A 22,304-nucleotide genomic window follows, 5' to 3' on the forward strand; every position below is an offset into this window, starting at 1 on the left:
TCATCCTCAGCAGTGCTGCAGTTGCATTTACAGGATTGTTCATCTGTTATGTGAGAAGTTCTTCATGCCTATCCTTTTTATGAAAATGAGTTCTAGTTAAAAATGTGATAATTGCCCAAATTCAATGACCTGACCATGATTGAAACAATCCTAATTCTGGGGGCTGAGCAGTGGGTCATCTCTTCAATCTGTCAATTCAATTCAAGTGTACTTATTTGTATGCCTCCTCCTCCCTGAATGACCCAGTAGATAGTGACTCAGCCCTGAGCCTTGTGATCTCTATCTGCCCTGACTTCCTGCAAGGACTTCTAAAACCCTTTTACTACACTAATGACCACCAGGGGGAAGCAGAGAATCATGGAGTCCAATGGAGCTGGGAAGGGTCAGGGCGACAGGGGGTCTAACTCCAGTAGATTGGGAATATCCAGGGAGTTGGTATTTAGTAACCAACCTCAGATTAAGGAAAAGGTATTTATTTTCATATCACCTGACACTTATGAGCATATATTTTCACTTTCTTTCTCTGCTTTTTCTTTGCTTCTTTTTTCTTCCTTTCTTTTTCTTACTTGTCTTTCTTCTTTCCTTCCTTCCTTCCTTCCTTCCTTCCTTCCTTCCTTCCTTCCTTCCTTCCTTCCTTCCTTCCTTCCTTTCTTCCTTCCTTCCTTCCGTCCTTCCTTCCTTCCTTCCTTCCTTCCTCTCTCTCTCTTTCCTCCTTTCTTTCTTTTCCCCTTCTTTCTTTCCTCCTTTCTTTCTTCCTTTCTTTCCTTCCTTCCTTCCTTCCTTTCTTTCTTTCTTTCTTTCTTTCTTTCTTTCTTTCTTTCTTTCTTTCTTTCTTTCTTTCTCTCTTTCTTTCTTTCTCTCTTTCTTTCTATCTCTTACAGAAATTGCCATTTTCTTTGAAAAAAGATATAGACACTTTAGCTCCCCCAACACAACTCAATTCTGACCATTGGGTTACAGTCCAGAAAGTTTTGACTGACTCCTATAGAACCTGAACTTTGTTGTGAGGCAAGTGGCCTGCAGGGTAAGGGTGGGGTGGGGATCTGGGGAGCTGGAGAAACTATGATGCAGTCTAAGGAGTCCTGAGGAACTGTGATGCTGATGAAACCATGTGGTGTCAGAGATTAGTCAGCCACTAGAGGTGCTTCGGGGAATCCAGAGCTGTCCTCAGTGATACTTGGTCCAGGAACACATAGTGCTGGGCATCTAAGCAGATTTCTTTTCAAGCAGGGTACCTAGGATATAAAATCTGTGTGTGTCTGTGTGTTTGTGTGTATGTGAGTGTGTGTGTGCATGCCACAGGTACCTATAATCAGGACTTCTGACTGCACTCTTGGTTTGTTTCTGATGTTGGGACAGGGATCAAACCTGGGCAGACCATGCACAGGGAAGCACCCTCTGCTCTATTATCTTTCCAGCCACACAACCTGAAGTATTTTTGGTCCCGAAAATATCTACTATCTAGTCTGTTTAACATTTTCATCTCCTTTGGTATCTGGTAACGAGAAGGATTCTCTATCATTTACAAAAGTCGAGTAATAAAGGTGATTTTTTTGATTTTATGAATGTCCCCAAAACAGAAGGAAACCAACTATACAAAACATTTTGAAAAAACTCTTGTAATTTAAGTCAATATTTCATACCATATCACAGTCATCCCGTTGCTCATTGATTTGCTCGAGCGGGCATCAGTAATATCTCCATTGTGAGACTTGTTACTGTTTTTAGCATATCAAATACGCCAGGTAGCTAGCCAGGCTCTGCTCTTAGGATGAGTTGCTCTCGGTAGTTTGCCAGGCTCTCCAAGAGTAGTGGAAAAAACGAACCGGGTCCGCCGCATGCAAGGCAAATGCCCTACTCGCTGTGCTATCGCTCCAGCCCATATCATTCCACCCTGAACGCGCCCAATTTCATCTGATCTCAGAAGTTAAGCAGGGTCGGGCCTGGTTAGTACTTGGATGGGAGACTGTCTGGGAATTTCAAACAGTATATCAAATTATTTATTCTGAAAATACACTGTGTTAAAGGGGTTAACCACCACGTAAGTATACAAAATTCCCATAACCAATGGAGAAACAAAAAAGTCAGGGAGATGCCACTAAGCTGTAGGTAGGGACAGCATGGCCCACCCTCCCCCTTCCTGTGTCCCTTGGGTCTGGGTCCTTTTCTGCAGCCACAGACCCCAGGCAGCAGCCCTGAGCCTGGCTGATTTGCATAGCCAGCAGCTCTCTCCCTGAGGGCATAAGAGGGGACCAGGAGGAGTTCAGCCTCAGGTGCCAGGATCCCAGCCCCTCACCATGGCCTGGACCCCGCTCCTCCTGGGCCTCCTGGCTTACTGCACAGGTGATGTGACCAGGCTCACAACAGTCAGAGGCCCAGTGCTCTAGCTCCATCTTGGCCCTGAGTCTGAGCACAGCATGGAACTTGTGTAGAATGCCTGTTACCCTGATGAATGGTCATGAAGATGGGGGTCTCGGCAGAACTGACTTTATTTTCTACCTGACCTCTCCTTCTCTCTTGCAGGTTCTGTATCTTCCTATGAGCTGAATCAGCCGCCCTCATTATCTGTGAGACCAGGAGGGGAGGCCAAGATGACCTGTTCGGGAAACAACATTGGAAGAAAAACTGCTTACTGGTACCAGCAGAAGCCAGGCCAAGCCCCTGTGTTCGTCATGTATGACAGCAGCCGGCCCTCAGGGATCCCTGACCGCTTCTCTGGCTCCAACTCTGGCAACCTGGCCACCCTGACCATCACGGGAGTCCAGGCTGAGGACGAGGCCGACTATCACTGTGCAGTAGCTGATGGCAGTGGGAGCAGCTGGCAGTGAGCACAGTGGCACAGACACTGGGAAGTGGGGCAAGAACCTCCTGCTCTGGTCTGGTGCTCACCCTCACTGTGCTCAGTAGCTGAGGCCTGAGTCTCAGGCAATCCCGCTGCCCTGCTCTGATACTGAAGTCGAACAAGACCTGGTTCTCTATGCTCCTGATTCTTCTTTTATCCTTCAAAAATACAAAACCCTCAAGGTCTAGAGCAATAATTCAGTGGGTAAGGCCCTTGCTTTTTATGCAGCAGGCCTAGTTTGATCCCCAGTTTCCCATATGGTCACCTGAACCCTGCCATGAGGGATCCCTGAGTGTAGAATAGGAGGAGTAAGTCCTGAGCATAGTCAAGTGGGGCCCAAAGCTAAAAAAACAAACAAAACAGTATTTAAACCCTCGATGTCCTGAGTTCTTCAATTCGATGTTTTGAGTTTTTCAACTTCTGTCAACACCTGCTGGTCCAGAGTCCCCCAGTTGCATGTGGGGCAGCTGCAGCCCCTTCTGATGTAGTGTCTTCACTTCCTCATCTCAGGGCTGTGGGGGGAATCCAGACACCAGCAGGACAGTCTCTGACTCTGAGTGGCCCTGGCTCATACTGGCGTTTGTTATCCCTTTACTTCTGTCCTTTGATGAGACTGCAGTTCTTCCAGAGTTTGAGGAGGGCTCCTTGGCAGGAGAAAAATGGGATACCATCACCTGCTCACTAGTTCAAACTGAGATGTATGACACCTGGATTTTTGTATGTTGCTGAGAATTTTTTATCAGAGTTTGTAAAACTTCCATGTCACTCTCTTATGTATATTGACTGTAAATAAATGTCATCATGACTTAAATCCACTCTTGAATGATTCTTCTTCATCATTTACCACACCTCCCCTGTTTTTTTTCACTCTTCTTTTTGAAGGACTGAAGGGCAAAAATTTTTTCCCCATATCAGACCAATTTCCTGCATTTGATCTTCTCATACATTTTTCTTTAGTTTTTTGTTTTGGGGACAACACGCAGCAATATTCAGGGGTTAATCCTCGTTCTGTGCTCAGAAATTACTCCAGGTAATGCTCAGGGGACCTTATGGGATGACAGGGATAAAACCTATGTTGGCCATATGCAAGGCAAGCATGCTACCCACTACTCTATCCAACCGCTACTCATACATTTTTATAATGAAGCTCTCTCATTCTTTGTCTCCCATTAAGTTTTCTGCTTTACATCCATTCAAAAATATGAATAAAAGGTAAAAATATCCTTAGGGGGCGAAGAGGTAGTACAGGGGTTAAGGTTGTTGACTTGCACCAGCTAATTCAGGTTCAGATGACCAGCACCACATCGGGCCCCCTGAACTTCACAAAGTATGACTCCTGACTCAGAGCCAGAAATAATTCCTGAGAACCAAGGGATACGGTCCCAAAACAAAATAGAAAATTTAAATGTTTTATTTTCTATTAGATGTTACGGGTGCCCACTCGAGCAAATCGATGAGCAACGGGATGACAGTGATACAGTGATTTTCTGTTAGTAAAATTTAATAACTTAAGTGTTAAGTTTTTCTCTTCAGTATTGACTCTCATTATTAATAGTAGAGGCAAAACTGCATCAAAACAACATAAATGTACTAACAATTTTATGAGTAATCATGAGTATTCGTTCATAAATCCATTATCAATGTTATTTTCTTCTGGAATGCAACAGAATTCCTCTTCAGTTAACTTCTGATTTTCACTCATTTGACTCTCAGGGAAACATTCTTTGGTCTCACAAATGTGAATCCTGTAATACAATGTCACACATCAATCTCATCTCCTTCCTGATAATTATGCAAAATCTATTCCCTGTCAATGATCAAAGTGAATTTAAATGGACTCATAATAGTTCTAATTCATATCTATTTAATTTTGATAGTTGCAAAAATAATTGGAAATCGTCTGACTTGGAGAGAATTTGTGTAAGCAGCCATCTGACATCCTGCCAGACCCTACTGGGAAGAATGGCCAACTGCCCTATCTGCTAGAGAGAGCTGCCAAAGTGCCCTACCCTGTGAATTTCAGGTGAAAAAAAGCGCTGCGTCTGAACAGGGAACAGAGCGTTCTGTGGCCAAGAACTATTTCCCCAGCAAGTAAGGCGTTTGACTTGCATGCTGTTGACCCAGGTTCGGTTCCTTTGTCCCTCTCAGAGAGCCTGCCAAGCTACCGAGAGGATACCTCACCTCCATGGCAGAGCCTGGCAAGCTACCCGTGGTGTGGTGTATTCAATATGTCAAAAACAGTAACAAGTCTCACAATGCAGACATTACTGGTGCCCGCTTGAGCAAATCGATGAACAATGGGATGACAGTGACAGTGTTAGTGACTCTTCTCCTGATTTTTGTACCAGAGTTCAAGTCTCTTCTCTCTCTGGGTTCCAGCTATCTCACTTCTCTGGGATCCTTTGCATTATTTTCAGAAGTTGGGAATTCTGCATCCTAATGGCTTTCTAGGTTCTGAGATGGGTCCTTTGTCTTAAAGGTCTTCAATGCTTTGAGGCTAGTTTAGATTTCAGACATTTTCCCCCATCACACACTACCAGGGCCCCATTTGTTCCCCCCTACAACACTTTGAAGGCTTGCTCTATTGTCCTATGTGGAAAATTTCAAAAGAACAATCTGAGCGAAGGATTGGAAAGGCCCAATAGATCAATGAGTATGAACCTTAGTGTTTCTGATTCCTCTCACTCCATCCAGCTTTTTCCCACCCTTTCAAAAAGGTGGGCCCCAGCCACTATCACTACTAATCTCCTGCAAGATAACTTCATTCCAAGTCATCCAACCATTTGTCATCTGCTTTCTTGGTTCCTGGGATATGTACTAAGAAGACAGACAAGAATGGACTAGTTGAATCAGTTACTACTTTATCAAAAGTTTTCTTGTCTAAGTTGATACATGTTAATAGTTGGGGAAGAGGCTGAATTGTCTGTGATTTTGTCAGTCCCTTGAGTATAGGGAAGAGAAGGGAAGGGCAGAATGGAGATATTAGAAGATGTGGAGAATAATAGGGAGAGAGGGGAAGAGGAGGTCAGGGAATATGGATGAGAGGGAGGGAAAAGGGGGAACGATAGAGAAGGGGTGATGAAAGAAAAGGTGAGGGGCATGACATGTGATAAAGCAGCAGGTCCAGACTAACTAAAGTTGACTGAGAACCAGAACAGGCCAGAACCATCTGTTTCTGCCTGGACATCCTCTGGGACACTTCCCTGTCCTCCACACACCAGGCCTGTGGTTTGTGGGGACAACTCACTCTATCATTTTCTACGTGTGTCTACAACACTGTAAACCTCTGTTGATGAGAGCAGGATGTGGAGCACCTAGAACCAGGTGGACTCAGAAGAACTTGGGGGATAAGCCAGTGCAAGTGAGGGTTCCCCATGACCCCAAAAGAGAGCTCTGCAGTCAGCAAGCACACGGGTCCGCAAGTGAACACTGATACAATTTCAGCTTCAGCAGAACCTTGCAATATTCACAGCCTGACTGAACCAGGGCATGAAGATAACTCTTCCTATTCCTGTTCCAAGCTGATGGCTCATGAAATTACACTTGAATTGTTACCGGGAAATAACATGGACCAATGACTGATGGTCAATCAGAGACTGCATTCAGATTCAACAATGCATTTTATAAGGAATGCAATATATCTGGTACATTGTAAAGCAGTGAGGGGGAAAGGAGGAGAAGGGAATCAAAGTTTACATGTGTTACATTTCAATATAGCAGATACAGGAGGTGAGAAAGCTGGGGATTCTCTAAGAACAAAGGCTATCAATCTATGTTATGAACAAAATAATTGAGAAAATAGGTTAATTCATCTTGGTCAGTGTCTCCTATGGTGAGATATTCCCTTATGATTACTAGTCACCAAGAGATCATTGTCACTATCTGACTCTAGGAGTGTCTGGTCCTATGCTGACAGACTGGCCCAGCATCAGGACAGGCCACCTAAGGTGCTCTTAGCCCACACGGCTTATTCCTCCTCAGGGGTCATCCGGTCCAGATGGTGTAGTGGTGCATTCAGCAAGAACTCTACTGGACGTAACCGGGATCGTCAAGTCTGTCAGATCTTAGGTCACCCGCACTGCTGCGCCTCTGAGAACACTCTCTCAGCGGTCCATGCCGCTCAGCGCAAGTGTCAGGGAGAAGGAAACCCAGGGAACAGGCTCCCTTCCCTCCAGCACGAGGTGCCTTTAAGGCCCTGTAGCCACCCAGCCATATTTGTCCTCAGAACAGGATCAGGAGTCAGTCTGTCCTGACTCAGGTCCCAAGACATTGCACCCTTGGAGATGGTCGCCCTCTTCTGTGATGAAGCAACAGAGACGCTGAGGATGACAGTGGAGTCTCCTGAGGCCAACATCAGGCAGGCACAGCCTTGCAGATGTGTATCAGACACAGCACTTGTTAATTTCAGCCAACCAAGTGCCTGGGCTGCGGGATGCTAGTGGGAGTGGGACACTGCTCCTTGACTGGAAAAACACTCACTGGGCAAGGAGCAAGGTGATTTCTTGCCAAGGGCAAGTGGAGTTTGGCTATTTTTCTGTGCTGGAAGAGAAAAACAACAAAACAATGAACAATTCCTAAGATTAAACTGTTAACCAATATTAACAATTTTCAAAGGAATTTCAGACTCATGGAATTTGTGGGTTGCTGGTGACATTGCCAGACAACAGACAACGAGACCTGTGATTGCACGAAGTCTCAGTGCCCTGGGACACTGCTGTGTTCTTCCAAGTAGCCTGTGGCTGCTTTGACCACACCATGTTCCGACAGAGCCCCACACGGCTGAGGATGAGATGAAGCACCAGCCTTCCCGCCTCACACATGCAGCTGCCAGCTGTGCATCAGGACACAGTGTGTTTCACGCACATCTTATTCAATTGCTGGTGCTCCTGGTCAAAGAGCCTGTGAGACAGAGAAAAGGGGAGAAAGGACTGTGGGTGGTTTTGGATCTTATGTGATTCGTTTACAAACAAATGACACAAAAGTCAGAGGAAGGATCCGGTGATTCAGAGGAGAATCTACAATTTCTCTGATTACCTCACAGTGCTTGATTCATCCATCTCTCCTTAGGTATCCCATGGAAAAGGGTACCACAAAGGCCTTATTTGCATTTGATGGGAAAGGGTTTTTCAAGATCAGAGTTCACCAAGATAGCCAATCTCAACCACAAACAATGAGCTACGGACTGGAGATTAGTACAGTGCGTAGGGCTTTTTGCCTTGCAGCAACAACCTGTTTATAAATTGGGCATCCCAGATGGTCCCCCTAGTCCACCAGGAGTAATTCCTGACTACAGAGCTAGTAATTGCAAGATGTGGCCTCAAAACAAACAAAAAGAAAAGAAAACAAACTATAATCAAACACAATTAAGCTGTGAATAAATCTACCCCACACTCTGAATGTCTGCATGAGTTCATCAAAAGAGCAGAGATACTGACAACGGTCCAAGTGCACACTGAGCTTCAGTGGCAAGCACCGTGGGTCCCCGCTGCCCTTACTGGGGTCAAGGGAGCTTTAGACTTGGTTTCCAGATACAAAGAAAGTCTAACTTCTTCTAAGTCATCACGGGCTTCTATGAATCTCAACACTGAAAAGAACATGGCATTTTTCACTCTCCTCACAAATCTCAGACCCAAAAGGCATGTTAGTGCTTGAACACAGTTCTCAGAAATACACCTGTGCCTTCCACTCTACATGCCATATGAGACTAATCTAAATAGATCTGGGTAGGTCAGGGGGAAAGAGCTGGCACTGCTTCAAAGAGTGAGGCCCTGAGTGGGAACCCTCTTGAGATTTGCAATACCTGGAGGTGAGAAATTCCCATCTGAACTCTTCCAAAGTGGGCAGCTGACCTGCATCCTGAGTTTAGAGGACAGAAGCTGGTGTTTCCCAGAGGGGAATCAGAGGGACAGACTCTGGGGGCAACAGATATCCCGGGTTTCATCTATCATACTTCCTGAGGTTTCAGAGGACTCACTCTGAGATCAGGCTCACCTGGGAGACTGAGAGGTCGGGCACAGTGTGTGACTTATCTGTGAAAGACAAGGGCCTCACAGTGTGAGATCAGAAACCCTGATTTCTGCATCTTGGGCATGTTTAGGGATGCTTTAATCACTGCTCTTTAACCTCTCCTTCCCTCTTTCAGGCCAACTCTGATCTGATTCAAAAAGTCTCTGAATAGCAGAAAGGAAGTGATAGAGGAGGAGGGTGACTGGTTTCATGGCCGCATTTTTGTACCTCTTGTGTCCGTATTTCACAGACCGCAGTCTCACCAAACACCTGGTACACTGCAGAGGTGAGGACTCCCTGGACAGAACACAGGCCAGCATGAAGGGAGAAAGCCCTGGAAGCTGATTATGATCACAGACCTCCAAGACAAGGTTGATATTCTGAGTGAGAAGCAGCTTAGAAGAAGCAGTTAATGTGATTGGCAATCCATTCTCCCTTAAGGCACCTGCTCTGCCTCCCGTGTGCGCTAAGACTCTTCTCTACCCAGAGGAGCATTAAATTTGCATGAGAGCAAAGCATCTTTATCCCACAGAGCCAGAAAGGATATAAGAAGACGCTGTCGATCCTAACATTGCAGTGGACTCAAGCAGCGCAAACATAAGGATTCATCATGGCCCGGCCTTTTCCCCTGCTCCCTCTCCTTGCTGTCTGCATAGGGGCCACCTCAGCCCCACTGGCCTGCCCCAAACCTTGAGTTCCACACTGACACAGACCTCTTGGGCCCAGGGCCTTTCTGATCAATCCTATCTCCTCTCCTTTCTCTCAAGGTGCTGTGGTCTCCTTTAAACTGACCCCGTCATCTTCCACATCAGTGGACAGTTAAGATCAACTGCTATGGAAACAACCCAGAGATAAGATATGGTATTCCCTGGTACCAGCAGAAGTTTGGCCAGGTCCCTGTGCGGGTCATCCCTGGTGATAACAACCAAACCTCCAGGATCCCTGACTGCTTCTCTGGCTACAACTGGCCACCCTGACCATCAGATGCGCCCCGGCTGAGCACAAGGCTGACTATCACTGTAATGGGTGGAATACTTGAGTGGCAAGGCACACATTGAAAAGGGCAGAAGGGAATTGACACACAAATCCCTGCCCCATGTGAATCGTACTGTTCTCCAGCTCCACAAGTTTGTAGTCAGAGAAGCAAACAAAAGCAAACAGAGAGATCTGAGGTCCCCTGACACTCCATCCAAGTCCTGGAACAGGCTTTATGCAGGTTTCATGAAGGGTGAATTTGGGATTGTAGGATGAAGCTGTCATAGTGTTCACTTGGAGGAGGGGGCTGGGCAAAGAGGAACAGACTTCAGGATTACTAGAATGAGATGCATATCTAGTGTACTAAAAGATAAACTCAGGCATATTAACATTTCAAGTTGTTTTCAGCAGATTCCTATTTGCTATACTGGTTGAAGTTAGGAGCCTTCCCAGGGACCCAGGACAAGGAAAATGCTATAGAGAAGAAGGAAATGCAAGGCAAGGAATGGGTTAAATGACAAGTGCTCAAAGTCAGCCCAAATCTCAGATTATTTAACAAGACAAAAGAACCAGATTGATGCTCAAACATAAAAGCCATCAGAGCTTGAAGTCCTTTACCTTGATAAACCTTGCCAAAAGCTCCCTCCTCCTGAGAGAGCTCCAAGCTGGGCAGCCTGGAGAGGCACCAACCTATGCTTCACTGAGGATTCAGACAGAACACAAGACTTGCCATTCTAGAGTCACTGCACCAACTTAAAGTGTGTCCTTTTCTGTAAAATATCTCCCTGGGCGGCCGGCGGGTGGGTGGCTGGGCGGGGGAGCCCTGGCAGCTCTCCCCATTGGCTGCACCCAGGTTTGGGTGGTTGTGTTGGGCCCCTCATCCAGCTGGGGCAGCCCAGGCCATGGGACAGATGGAAGAGCAGAGCCGGTTGATTGATCAGTTGCAGTTTATTTCATTTTCTCCATGCGCCTGTTCCAATTTCTCTGAGCTCCCCATTTCCAACTCTCATCTTTCTCCTCCAGCCCTCTTTCTTCCTAGCTCCTCATTCCTTGATCCCTGCTCTCTGAATCCTCTTTCTTCCTTCCACTAGAATCTCCACCCCTACTTCTCTCTCTCGGCCCAAGCCATCATCTTCATCATCATCATCCCGTTGATTGTCGAATTTCTCCAGCGGTCTCAGTAACGTCTCCATCCTAACTCTGAGATTTTAGAAGCATCTCTTTACACATTCTTTCCAGTGTTGCCGCATTGGAGGCTCTTTCAGGGTCAGGGAATGAGACCCATCATTCTTACTGGTTTTGGCATATGAATACGCCATGGGGAGTTTGCGAGGCTCTCCCATGCCAACAGGAAACTCTCAGTAGCTTGCCAAGTTCTCCCAGAGGGAGAGCTAGGCTATAAGATGTTGTGTGGCTGCTTTGCAGCTGGGTGCTTCTGGGAGCTTGGTTTGATAGTCTCTGGATGTTGGCCGCTGGTGGGATTACACAACGCTGGGGGTAGTCCCTAGGTGTGACTGCCTAGCTACTGGAAATGGGAAATCTGTGCAGAAGAGGCCCAGTCCTGATCCAAGCAGGCTTGGATATCTCAGCCCCGGGTCCCACACACCTGGGTTGCTCTGCCAGTTCCTTCATGCGTGAGGCTCATCCAAACATGTGGAGAGGGGCCTTGAGCATAGCTGTGGCTGGGTTTCGGAGGTCTTCGGCTGCAGAGTCTCTGCTCCGGGTGGGGAGGGAAACTAAAACCCACCCCCTCTGAGGGGCCTGGTGAAGACAGCCAGGCAGGGGGGCAAGAGACTCTCTGCCAGGCCCAGCCATACCCAACAAAATCAACATAAGAAAGTCCCCCTTCCTGAGAGCTACCAGGTTCAAAGGAAACACCACCTAGAGGTGTTCCAAAGCACTTCCTGACTGCCAGCAGGCAAAATACCTCTTAAGGAGTTTTTCTCCTTTCCTCAGTCCAAAAACTCCATCAACATCTTAATACTAGTAATTTTTGTATGGACACAGTAAGAGATACATTGAGCTTATAGGGCAGCTCGCCTGGGAACATCTTGCCACAGATTCAAACTAAAGTGCTCAGGCCAGAATAATCATTCCGAATCCTAGCAGGGTCCGAATCTAGTTATTACTTTTTGGATCATGACAGTAATTGTCTATGACCAAGCTCTTAACTTATAGTTAAGCATTAAGCACTTTGGCCAGACCCATCTTGATGCCAGGGTAGCACAAAACTCACCCCTTGCCCTCGGTCCATCCCATCCCTTCATGGGACCCAAACTTTGGGGGTGCTGTGAATTAAGGGCAGCTAAGGCTTAGGTCTAGAAAACAGATACCCAGGAAGAAAATATGTAGAGTCAAATGACTCCCAGGTTACAAAAGCATAGCATTTACTACTGTCTTCCTGTGACCATACAAAAGGACTGTCATCCCATTGCTCATGGATATGCTTGAGTGGGCACCTGTAAGGTCTCCATTGTGAGACTTGTTACTGGTTTTGGCATATTGCATATGTCTCGGGTAGCTTGCCATGCTCTGCCATGCAGGCAAAATACTCTCATAGCTTGATGGGTTCTCTGAGAGGAACAGAGAAATCAGAATCAAACCCGGGACAGCCAGGGCTGGAGAGATAGCACAGCGGGTAGGGCATTTGCCTTGCACGAGGCCGACCCAGGTTCAAATCCCAGCATCCCATATGGTCCCCTGATCATGGCCAGGGGTAATTCCTGAGTGCAGAGCCAGGAGTAACCCCTGTGCATCGCCAGGTGTGACCCAAAAAGCAAAAAAAAAAAAAAAAACCAAAACAACAACAACAAAACCCAGGACAGCCATGTGCAAGGCAAATGCCCTACCTGCTCTGCTATCTCTCCAGCCCCATGATTTTGAATAAACTATGTAAAGGACTCAAGGAGAAGAGAAACACAATGTTTACAAGTCAACAGAGCACAAAGAAAGAAGTTACAAATAAACACAGAGTAAAGGGAGCACTGTGATGGGAACCATCCAATAAAACTAAACTACCTGAGGCTATGTTATCCTACACTCTTCCTTCAGAGTCTGGCCTTTCTCTGGAGAAGCCCATATTCTTTCATCTATCCAATCTTCTATACCTCCTCCTCATTTGTGTCTGTGTGTGTGTGTGTGTGTATGTGTGTGTAGCGCCTGTGTGTATGTGTCTGTCTGTGTATGTCTGTCTCTCTCTGTGTGTCTGTGTGTGTTGTTTGGGAGCCACACTCAGTGGGTTCAGGACTTGCTCATGGCTATGTACTCCTGGCATCTCCCAGGGGACCCTGTCCAGTGTCAGGAATTGAATTCAAGTCAGTAACAGGCAAGGCAAACTCCTTAGTCTCGGTACTACCTATTAGGCCACTCTAAGCAAATATCTTTAAATAAAACTATTTTGCTTCTCTCTTTCACTTGATCCTGAAATTTTTTCCTTTGAGAAAAGATGAAACTCTTGGAGCACTGTGCTGAGACCCAGACTTTACTTTTCCTGCGAAGATCAGTTCCTCACTCCAGGCTGAGGCTAATGCTCCCGGAGCATTCTGGTGTTGGGGACCAATTCCCACACTGTGCGAATAAGTGGGCTTCAGGCATATCCTGATGGTCCCATAGTAGAGCCGATTGGATATGTGCGTCCATGCCACATAGATGCTAGGAGTAGCCTTTACCTGTCCTGATCCATGTAGGTATTTCCTGTGGTGACCGAGGAGGGGGAAGCAGAGGGGCAGAAACACTGTTTTCTCCAGCCTACCTACCTTGCTCTCCACTTCACCTAAGGCACCAGAAATAATATTCAGTAAATGCTTTAATCACTTCACAAAAACTCACAAGCTTTCTCATTTTTACACTTTAAAGAAGGGGAAACTGAGGCATGAAGGGTGGGTGCAAAAAACGATCTGCACTCCAGCACTATCCAGAATAGCCCGAATCTGGCAACAACCCTGTTCCCAAGATCAGATGAATGGATAAAGAAACTATTGCACAGCAGAGACGCCATTGGCCCCCGCGCCAGGCTGACTCATTGGGGGAATCAAGCAGAGCTGGTGAGTCCCACCACCCACCCCGAAAAAAGCCCCAGCAGCCAAAACCTCCAGAAATCAATCACCGCTACGCTGAAGGACCATCTCTACATGCTGCATGAATCTCGTCCATGAGAGAATCTGCTGAAAAACCCAGGTATGTGGGACTTGTGACTGAAATCTCCAGGCCCGCCTGTAGTCTGGTTACCTCTCCCGTCCTCCCTGAGTTCCGATAGCTAGCAGTCATGCCCACAAACTACTTCTCGTTCCATTTAATCTCATTAATGGCCATGATCCAGAGACAAAAAAACCGAAGAGAAGAGAACAACATGCCGCGGAGATGCTTCTGAACCCACTTAAAAATTGAATCCTTGCTGTATCACACTATTGAAAATCTTAGAAGTCCTGAACATTTTATACTCCATACAAGGGCTTACTGGCTCCAGGGTGATAAAACAATCTTCACACACTTTCCTCTAGAAAATCTTTTTTGGATCATCTATAGAGGATTATTCATAATAGGCAATACAAAGGAAATTTTTATGTTCTGCTTTGAGAATTGGGGTGGTATAATTAGAAATACAGTGGTTGGAAAATGTTATGGTGCTGGATTGGTGTTGGAATATGGAACGTAATCAATTATTGTGAATAACTTTATAAAAATAAAATAAAAATTTTAAAGTAAAATAAATTCAAAAGAAACAATGGTGCATCTATATAATGGAACACACCATGGCTGTTAGAAAAAACAAAATCATAAAACTCACTGAGACATGGATAGACATGGAGAGTATCATGCTGAGTCAATGAGTAAGTGGGACACAGACAAACATACAATGATGACACTTGTTTGTGGATATAAAAAGCCTAAAACAACAACACAGTATGTGAATAATACCCAAAGACATTGTAACAGAAGCGAGGAGAAATGGCTGAAACAAGTATGCCACAAAAAGGGAGGGAATAAAGTTAGGACAGAAAAGGAATCACTTTGACATGAGACTTGGAAATGATCACTCTGAACAAAAATTAAGTGCTGAAAGGAGAGAAAGAGAAATGCACAATACCTTTTCAGTAAGAATACTATAAACCACAGTGCCAAAATAAAATGAGACAGACAGACAGACAGAAGACAGAAAGACAAACAGAGAAAATGTGTGTAGAGAAGGCATGAAGGAGGAAAACTGGGGATATTGGTGGTAGAAATGTGCATTAAAGAAAGATTGGGTGTTTGAATATTGTATGACTAAAACTCAATCATGAATGATTTTGTAACTATGTATCTCATTGCATTTTATAAAGGAATTTTTCATCCTAGGCAGTGCCAAAGCTGCATTTGACACTTGTTCATCTATTGTGTGAGAATACCTTCATGCCTATCATGTTTATGAAAATTAGAACGGTTCAGCTCCAAATGTGAAAACTGTGCAAATTCAATGGCCTGTCCGTGGTAGAAATAATCCTAATTCTGGGGCCTGCGCGGTGGGTCCTCTCATCAACCTGCCCATTCAATTCAAGTGTCCTTATTCATATTTTCAATTTCCCTGAGAACTGAGCCTAAAAAGCCCAGGATCCACAGAGAAAATGCTCACTCCTCCTCCTCCCTGCCTGCTCCCAGGAGATAGTGACTCAGACCTTGAGCCCTGTGATCTCAATCTGCCCTGACTCCCTGCTAGGACTTCCCAGCCCTTTCACTCACTAATGACCACCAGGAGGCAGTAGAGAATCATGGGCCCAATGGAGCTAGGATGGGTCAGGGCGACAGGGGGTCTAACTCAATACATTTGGAACTTCCAGGGAACTGGTGTTTAATAACCAGCCTCACACCTAAGAAAAAGGTATTTATTTTCCTATCACCTCACACTGATAAGCATATTTTTCTTTTTCTTTCTTTCTTTCTTTCTTTCTTTCTTTCTTTCTTTCTTTCTTTCTTTCTTTCTTTCTTTCTTTCTTTCTTTCTTTCTTTCTTTCTTTCTTCCTTTCTCTCTTTGACTGACTCCTTTCGAATATGAACTTTGTTGTGTGGCCGGTGGTAGGCTTGTGGTGTAAGTGAGTGGGGGGGGGGGGGGCGGGGCTGCAAGGGGAACTGTGGAACTGTAATGCATTCCTTTTTTTTTTTTTTTTTTGCTTTTTGAGTCACACCCGATGATGCACAGAGGCCACTCCTGGCTCTCAACTCAGGAATTACCCCTGTTGGTGCTCAGGGGATCATATGGGATGCTGGGAATCGAACCCAGGTGGCCACGTGCAAGGAAAACGCCCTACCCTCTGTGCTATCACTCCAGCCCCCTGTGATGCATTCTTAAGAGGTCCTGAGGAACTGTGATGCTGATCAAATCATGATTTGTCAGAGACTAGTCAGCCACTAGGAGGTGCTGTGGGGAATCCTGAGCTGTCCTCAGTGAAGCTCAATCCAAAAACACATAGTGCTGGACACAGGGGATCCGGACGGAGTAGATGCAGCCACCACACCTTCTCCAGATGGAGCCCTGGTGACACTGAGCAGCAACTAACACGGCTCCGGGATGCGGGACTGGGACACATCCAAACTGCGCGGCTGCTAACGCGGCCTCGCGACCTTTTCTAAAAACTGAAAACATACAATCTTTTAATGGAGAACTAATTATCAAATGCTTCCTTAGTAGGGCTGTCTTGTTTGGGGGTAAAACTCCCACAACAATAGTGAGTTTTGTGTTGAAATATGGAACGTAATCAAGGTAAAGAGAAAATGAAGTGAAATTCAGCAGTTATACAGTTGGGGGTGGGGGGCGGGGGGCGGGGGGTATACTGTGGATTTGGGTGGTGGAATATGGGCACTGGTGAAGGGATGGTGTTTGAATATCGTATAACTGAGACATAAACCTGAGAACTTTGTAACTTTCCACATGGTGATAAAATAAAAGTTTTTTTTTACAAAAGGTAAAAAAAAAAGAAAAAAAAACACAGTGCTGGGAATCTAAGCAGAATTGTTTTCAAGCAGGGAACCTAGTATATGAAATCTGTGTGTGTGTGTGTGTGTGTGTTTGTGTGTGTATCTGAGTGTGTGCACAATACTCAGGAATTCTGACTTTGCACTCTTGGACAATATGTGGTGACAGGGATCAAACCTGGGCAGGCCACGAACAGGGTTCATCCTTCCCGATGTATTACCTCCCCAGCCACAAGATCTAAAATAGTTTTGGTCCAGAAATCTTTGCTATCTAGTCTGTTGAACATTTTAATGTCCTTTGGTATCTGGTAACAAGAAAGATCCTCTATCCTTTACTTGAATCAAATAATAAAGGTGACATTTATCATTGTATGATTTTCCCAAAACTGAAGGAAACCAACCGTAAAAAATATTTTCATGAGAAATCCTTGTAATTTAAGCCAATATTTCATACCATATATCAAATTATTTATTCTGAAAAAAACAATGTGTCAATACTCTAAACTGCCTCCTAGGCAGACAAAATTCCCATAACAGAGAAACAAAACTGTCAGGGAGATGCCACTAAGCAGCTGCTAGGGACTAGATGCCCAGCCCTCCCCCTCCCTGTGTCCCTTGGGTCTGGGCCCTTTTCTGCAGCCACAGACCCCAGGCAGCTGCCCTGAGCCTGGCTGATTTGCATAGCCAGCAGCTCTCTCCCTGAGGGGATAAGAGGGGACCAGGAGGAGTTCAGCCTCAGGTGCCAGGATCCCAGCCCCTCACCATGGCCTGGACCCCGCTCCTCCTGGGCCTCCTGGCTCACTGCACAGGTGATGTGTCCGGGCTCACAGTCACCTAAGGCCCAGTGCACTGGGACCATCTTATACCTGAGTCTGAGCTCAGCAGGGCACAGGGGTAGGATTCCCATCACCCTGTTGGATGGTCATGAAGATGGGGTTCTCTGCAGAACTGGCATTCCTTTTTACCTGTCCTCTCCTTCTCTCTTGCAGGTTCTGTATCTTCCTATGAGCTGAATCAGCTGCCCTCATTATCTGTGAACCTGAGAGGGGAGGCCAAGATGACCTGTGCAGGAAACAACGTTGGAGGCAATTATGTTTCCTGGTACCAGCAGAAGCCAGGCCAGGCCCCTGTGATGGTCATCTACTATGATGACAGCAGGCCTTCGGGGATCCCAGACCGCTTCTCTGGCTCCAAGTCTGGCAACCAGGCCACTCTGACCATCACGGGAGTCCAGGCTGAGGATGAGGCCGACTATTACTGTGCAGTATATGCTAACATTGACAGCAGCTGGCAGTGAGCACAGTGGCACAGACACTGGGGAAGTGGGGCAAGAACCTCCTGCTCTGGCCTGGCTCTCACCCTCACTGCGCTCAGTAGCTGAGGCCTGGAGGTCAAATAAGTTCCCTGCTCTGAACCTGATCTTGAACATGAGCTGGTTCTCTCTGCCCCTGGATCTTCATTTATCCTTCAAAACACAAAACCCTCGATGACAAGAGCAATAATTCAATTTATAAGGCCCTTGCCTTGCATGCAGCGGGCCTAGTTTGATCCCCTGATTCCCATATGGTCCCCCTGCCATGATTGATCCCTGAGTAAGGATCCCTGAGTAAGAATAGGAGTAACTCCTGAGCATAGTCAAGTGGGGCCCAAAACTAAAAACAAACAAAAAAACAAATAAACAAAAAAACCCTTTTAAACCCTCGATGTCCTGAGTTCTTCAGTTTGATGTTTTGATTTCTTCAACTTTGTCAACACCTGCTGGTCCAGAGTCCCTCCAGCTGCGTGTGGGGCAGATGCAGCGGCTTCCAATGTTGTGTCTTCACTTCCTCATCCCAGGGCTGTGAGGGGAATTCAGACACCAGTTTGGTGTCTAACTCTGAGTGGCCCCTGGCTTATTGGGGCCTTCTTCTAATCCCTTTAGTCTTGTCCTTTGATGAGACTGCAGGTCTCTCAGTGTTAGAGAAGAACTCCTTGGAAGGATACCGTCACCCGCTCGCTTATTAGATCTGAGATTTATGATATCTGGATTTTTGCTGAGAATTTTTATCAGATGTTTCTAAGACTTCCATATCACTCTCTTATGTATGTGTATTGGAACAAATGTCACAGTTACTTGATACCCACTCTTGAATGATTCTTCCTAATCACTTAAATTCCCCTTCTCCCTGCCTTTTTGTCCCTCTTCTTCTAGAAGGACAAAAAGGGGGAAAATATTTTTCCTATATTAGACCAATTTACTGTATTTTATTTCTTGCCTTTTTCTGGAGAAGCCCATATTCTTCCTTGTTTTTTATCTTTTTTCCCTCCTCACTTGTGTGTATGGTTGTGTGTGCCTGTGTGTGCCTCTTTGTGTGTCTGTCTGTGTGTGTCTCTGTGTGTGTGTTGTTTGGGAGCCACACTTAGTGGGTTCCAAGACTTGCTCATGGCTATGTATTCAGAAATTAATCCTGGCAGGTACAAGGGTCCATAAATATTGTCATGGATTGAATTCAGGTCACTTGCAGGCAAAACAAGTACCTTAGTCTCTGTACTACCTATTAGGCCACACTAAGTAAATGTCTTTAAATAGTAAATAGTAAAAATATTAAAATTATTTTGCTCACTCTTTCACCTGCTCCTGAAATTTTTTTCTTTGAAAAATGATGAAGCTCCTGGAGCACTATGCTGAGACTCAGACTATTCTTTTCCTGCAAAGTTCAGTTCCTCACTCATGCTCAAGAGAGACCACATGCTTTTCAGAATTGGTGAGCATTGGTACACATCCATGCACAAATATAGGGGTCATTTCCTCCAAACAAGGAAATGGGCCAAAGTATAAAGTCTACTTCTTATCAAGAAGGGAGATGATGACAGCAATGTATGCCTCTCCCTCTGCCAAGTTCCTTTTCATAGGTTTCCCAAACTCAGTCCCCTGCCCCCAGTCTGTTGTTACAGTGGTTGCGGTTGCCAAGGGGAAGAGCTGGGAGCAGTTGGTGGTCTTCTTCTGATATTCTTCTCCTGACCTTTGTACCAAAGGCGGAGCCTCTCCTCTCTCATCCAGCTACATCTCTTCTCTGGGATCCTTTGCACTATATTTAGATGCTGGGAATTCTGTATCTTAATACATTCTGTATTAATACAATTCTGTATCTAAATGTCTTTCTGGGTTCCTGAGATGACTCCTTTGTGTTAAAGGTCTTCATTTGCTTTGGAGCTGGTTTAGGTTTCAGACACTTTTTCCCAACATACATTACCAGGGCCCCCTTTTCTTCCCATTCCCCCCTGCCCTCCAACTGTTGGAAGGCTTGGTCTATTGTCCTATGTGAAAAATTTCAAAAGAAGAATCTGAGCAGTAAGGGCCCAATAGTTCAATGAGGATGAGTGCTTTCTGCTTCTGATTTCTCTCACTCCATTTAGCTTTTTGACCCACCCTTCCATAAAGTGGGCTCCAGCTACTGTCTCTAGTAGACTTCCTGCAAGATAACTTCATTCCAAGTCATTAAACCATTTGACACCTGCTTTCTTGATTCCTGAGATATGTACCAAGAGACAGACAAGAATGTGCTAGTTAAATCAGTTACTTCTTTACCAAGAGTTCCCTTGTACAAGATGATACATGTTAAAAGTAGTTGTAGAAGAGGTTAAATTATCTGTGATTTTGTCTGTCTCTTGAGTACAGGGAAGTGAAGGGTAGGGCAGGATGGAGTGGGAGAGAGACTGGAAGACATTGAGTGTAGGGAGGAGAGAGGGGAAAAGGAAGTCGGGGAATATGGATGAAAGGGTGGGGAAGAAGGGAAGAGGGGAAGGAAAGAGAAGGGAAGATGAGGGAAGATGGGAGGAGCATGACATATGTGATAAAGCAGGAGGTCCCGACTAACTCTAGCTGACTGAGAACCAGAAAAGGCCAGAACTATCTGTTTCTGCCTGGACATCCTTTGGGACACTTCCCTGTCCTCCAACACCATCTTGTGGCTTGTGGGGAAAATTCCCTCTATAGTTTTCTATATTTCTCTACACTATAAACCTCTGTGTATGAGAGCAGGATGTGAAGCACCTAGAAGCAAGTGGACTCAGAAGGCCTTGGGGGATAAGCCAGAGGAAGTGAGAATTTCCAGGACCCCAAAGAGAGCTCTGCATTCAGCAAGCTCATGGGTCCACAGGTGAACACTGATACCATCACATCTTCAGCAGGACCATGCGGTGTCCACAGCCTGGATGAACCAGGGCATGAGGAAAAAATATCCCTGTTCCTGTTCCAAGCTGGTGGCTCATGAAATCAGCCTTGAACTGTTATCTGGGAAATAACAACATGGACCAATGACTAATGGTCAATCAGAGACTTTATTCGGGTACAACAATGCTTTTACAAGGAATGCAATACTTGTGGTACACGGGAATGCAGTGAGGGGGAATAGAGGAGAAGGGAATCAAAGTTCACATGTGTTACATATCAATATTGCAAATACAGGAGGTGAGAAAACTAGCAATTCTCTAAGAACAAAGTCTATCAATCTATGTAATAAAATAATAGGTGAGAAAATAGTCTGCTTAATTTGACCTTTAACCAAGGTCAAAGACTCATATTGAGAGACTTACCCTTATGATTACTAGCCACCAAGGATTATCCATCAATTTCTGTCTGTCTGTAGAGGTGAAGAGGAGGGCAAGTTAAGAGTCAAGAACTGAAGGGCAGGTTAAGGGTTAACCACTGAAGTTGCCCTTTGTAACTACTTGACTGCTTTGAAAGATGTCTTCAGGACCTACTGCTGGGCAGGACTCTGTCACCAAATGGGCCAACAAACTGCCCTAGGAACTATAGGCAAACATTTGCAGGGAAATAGTTAACAGTCAACAAATGTTTAGATATGCAAATCAAGTGACCTACGTGTGATTCCCTTTGATATATAGATGTGATTCCCTTTGATATGTGAGATTTTCATTTGTCAACAAATGTTTAGATATGCAAATTAAGTGACCTATGTGATTCCCTTTGATATGTGAGATTTTCATTTCTCCCCCAAAAGGGTATAAAAACAGCTAGCTTTTTGAGTTCGGGACCTTCGGTTATGCCACGCTATTGAGGCACAATTGAAGGTCCCAATATAGCTATATTGGCTTAAATAAACCCCATGCATTTGCAGAAAGAGTTGTCTTGGTTTTGTTCTTTTGTCTCTCCGAGCCTCCCCCGGGCAGAGATCTGCTGCCCCTAACAGAGGGTGTCCAGTCATCTGCCAACAGTCTGGTGCCAGTACCAGGACTGGGCGCCTACAGGGCTCTCAGCCCACATGGCTTATTTCTGGACTGAGCATCTGGTTCAGGATTTTTTTTTTGAAAGGCATCACATCTTTATTTTATTTATTTATTTTGTGTGTGTGTGTGTGTTTTAAAGTAGTTCTAATATTTGATTGCATTTCATATTCAAACACCAGTTACCACCATTACACCTTCCCACCACCATATTTAAGATGTTTCCATCCCAAGCCTCAATCCCTGTACCAAGGCACAACCGAAATAATACATTTTGTATTTTTTGTTATGAAAAACCACTGAAAAT

At 45.3% G+C, this 22,304-nt stretch overlaps 2 gene segments (V, D, J or C); both read left to right on the forward strand.

Annotated features, from left to right (window-relative positions):
* The first annotated feature begins 2,297 nt into the window (after window positions 1-2,297).
* LOC105943367 (immunoglobulin lambda variable 3-25-like) lies at window positions 2,298-2,828 on the forward strand. The segment is given in 2 exon segments: window positions 2,298-2,343; window positions 2,524-2,828. Coding segments are annotated over 2 exon segments (351 nt in total).
* A 14,706-nt stretch (window positions 2,829-17,534) lies between these two features.
* On the forward strand, window positions 17,535-18,068 carry LOC129407155 (immunoglobulin lambda variable 3-9-like). The segment is given in 2 exon segments: window positions 17,535-17,580; window positions 17,761-18,068. Coding segments are annotated over 2 exon segments (354 nt in total).
* Window positions 18,069-22,304: the final 4,236 nt, after the last annotated feature.

The sequence above is a fragment of the Sorex araneus genome, chromosome 9, assembly GCF_027595985.1.
Source record: "Sorex araneus isolate mSorAra2 chromosome 9, mSorAra2.pri, whole genome shotgun sequence".
Taxonomy (NCBI): domain Eukaryota; kingdom Metazoa; phylum Chordata; class Mammalia; order Eulipotyphla; family Soricidae; genus Sorex; species Sorex araneus.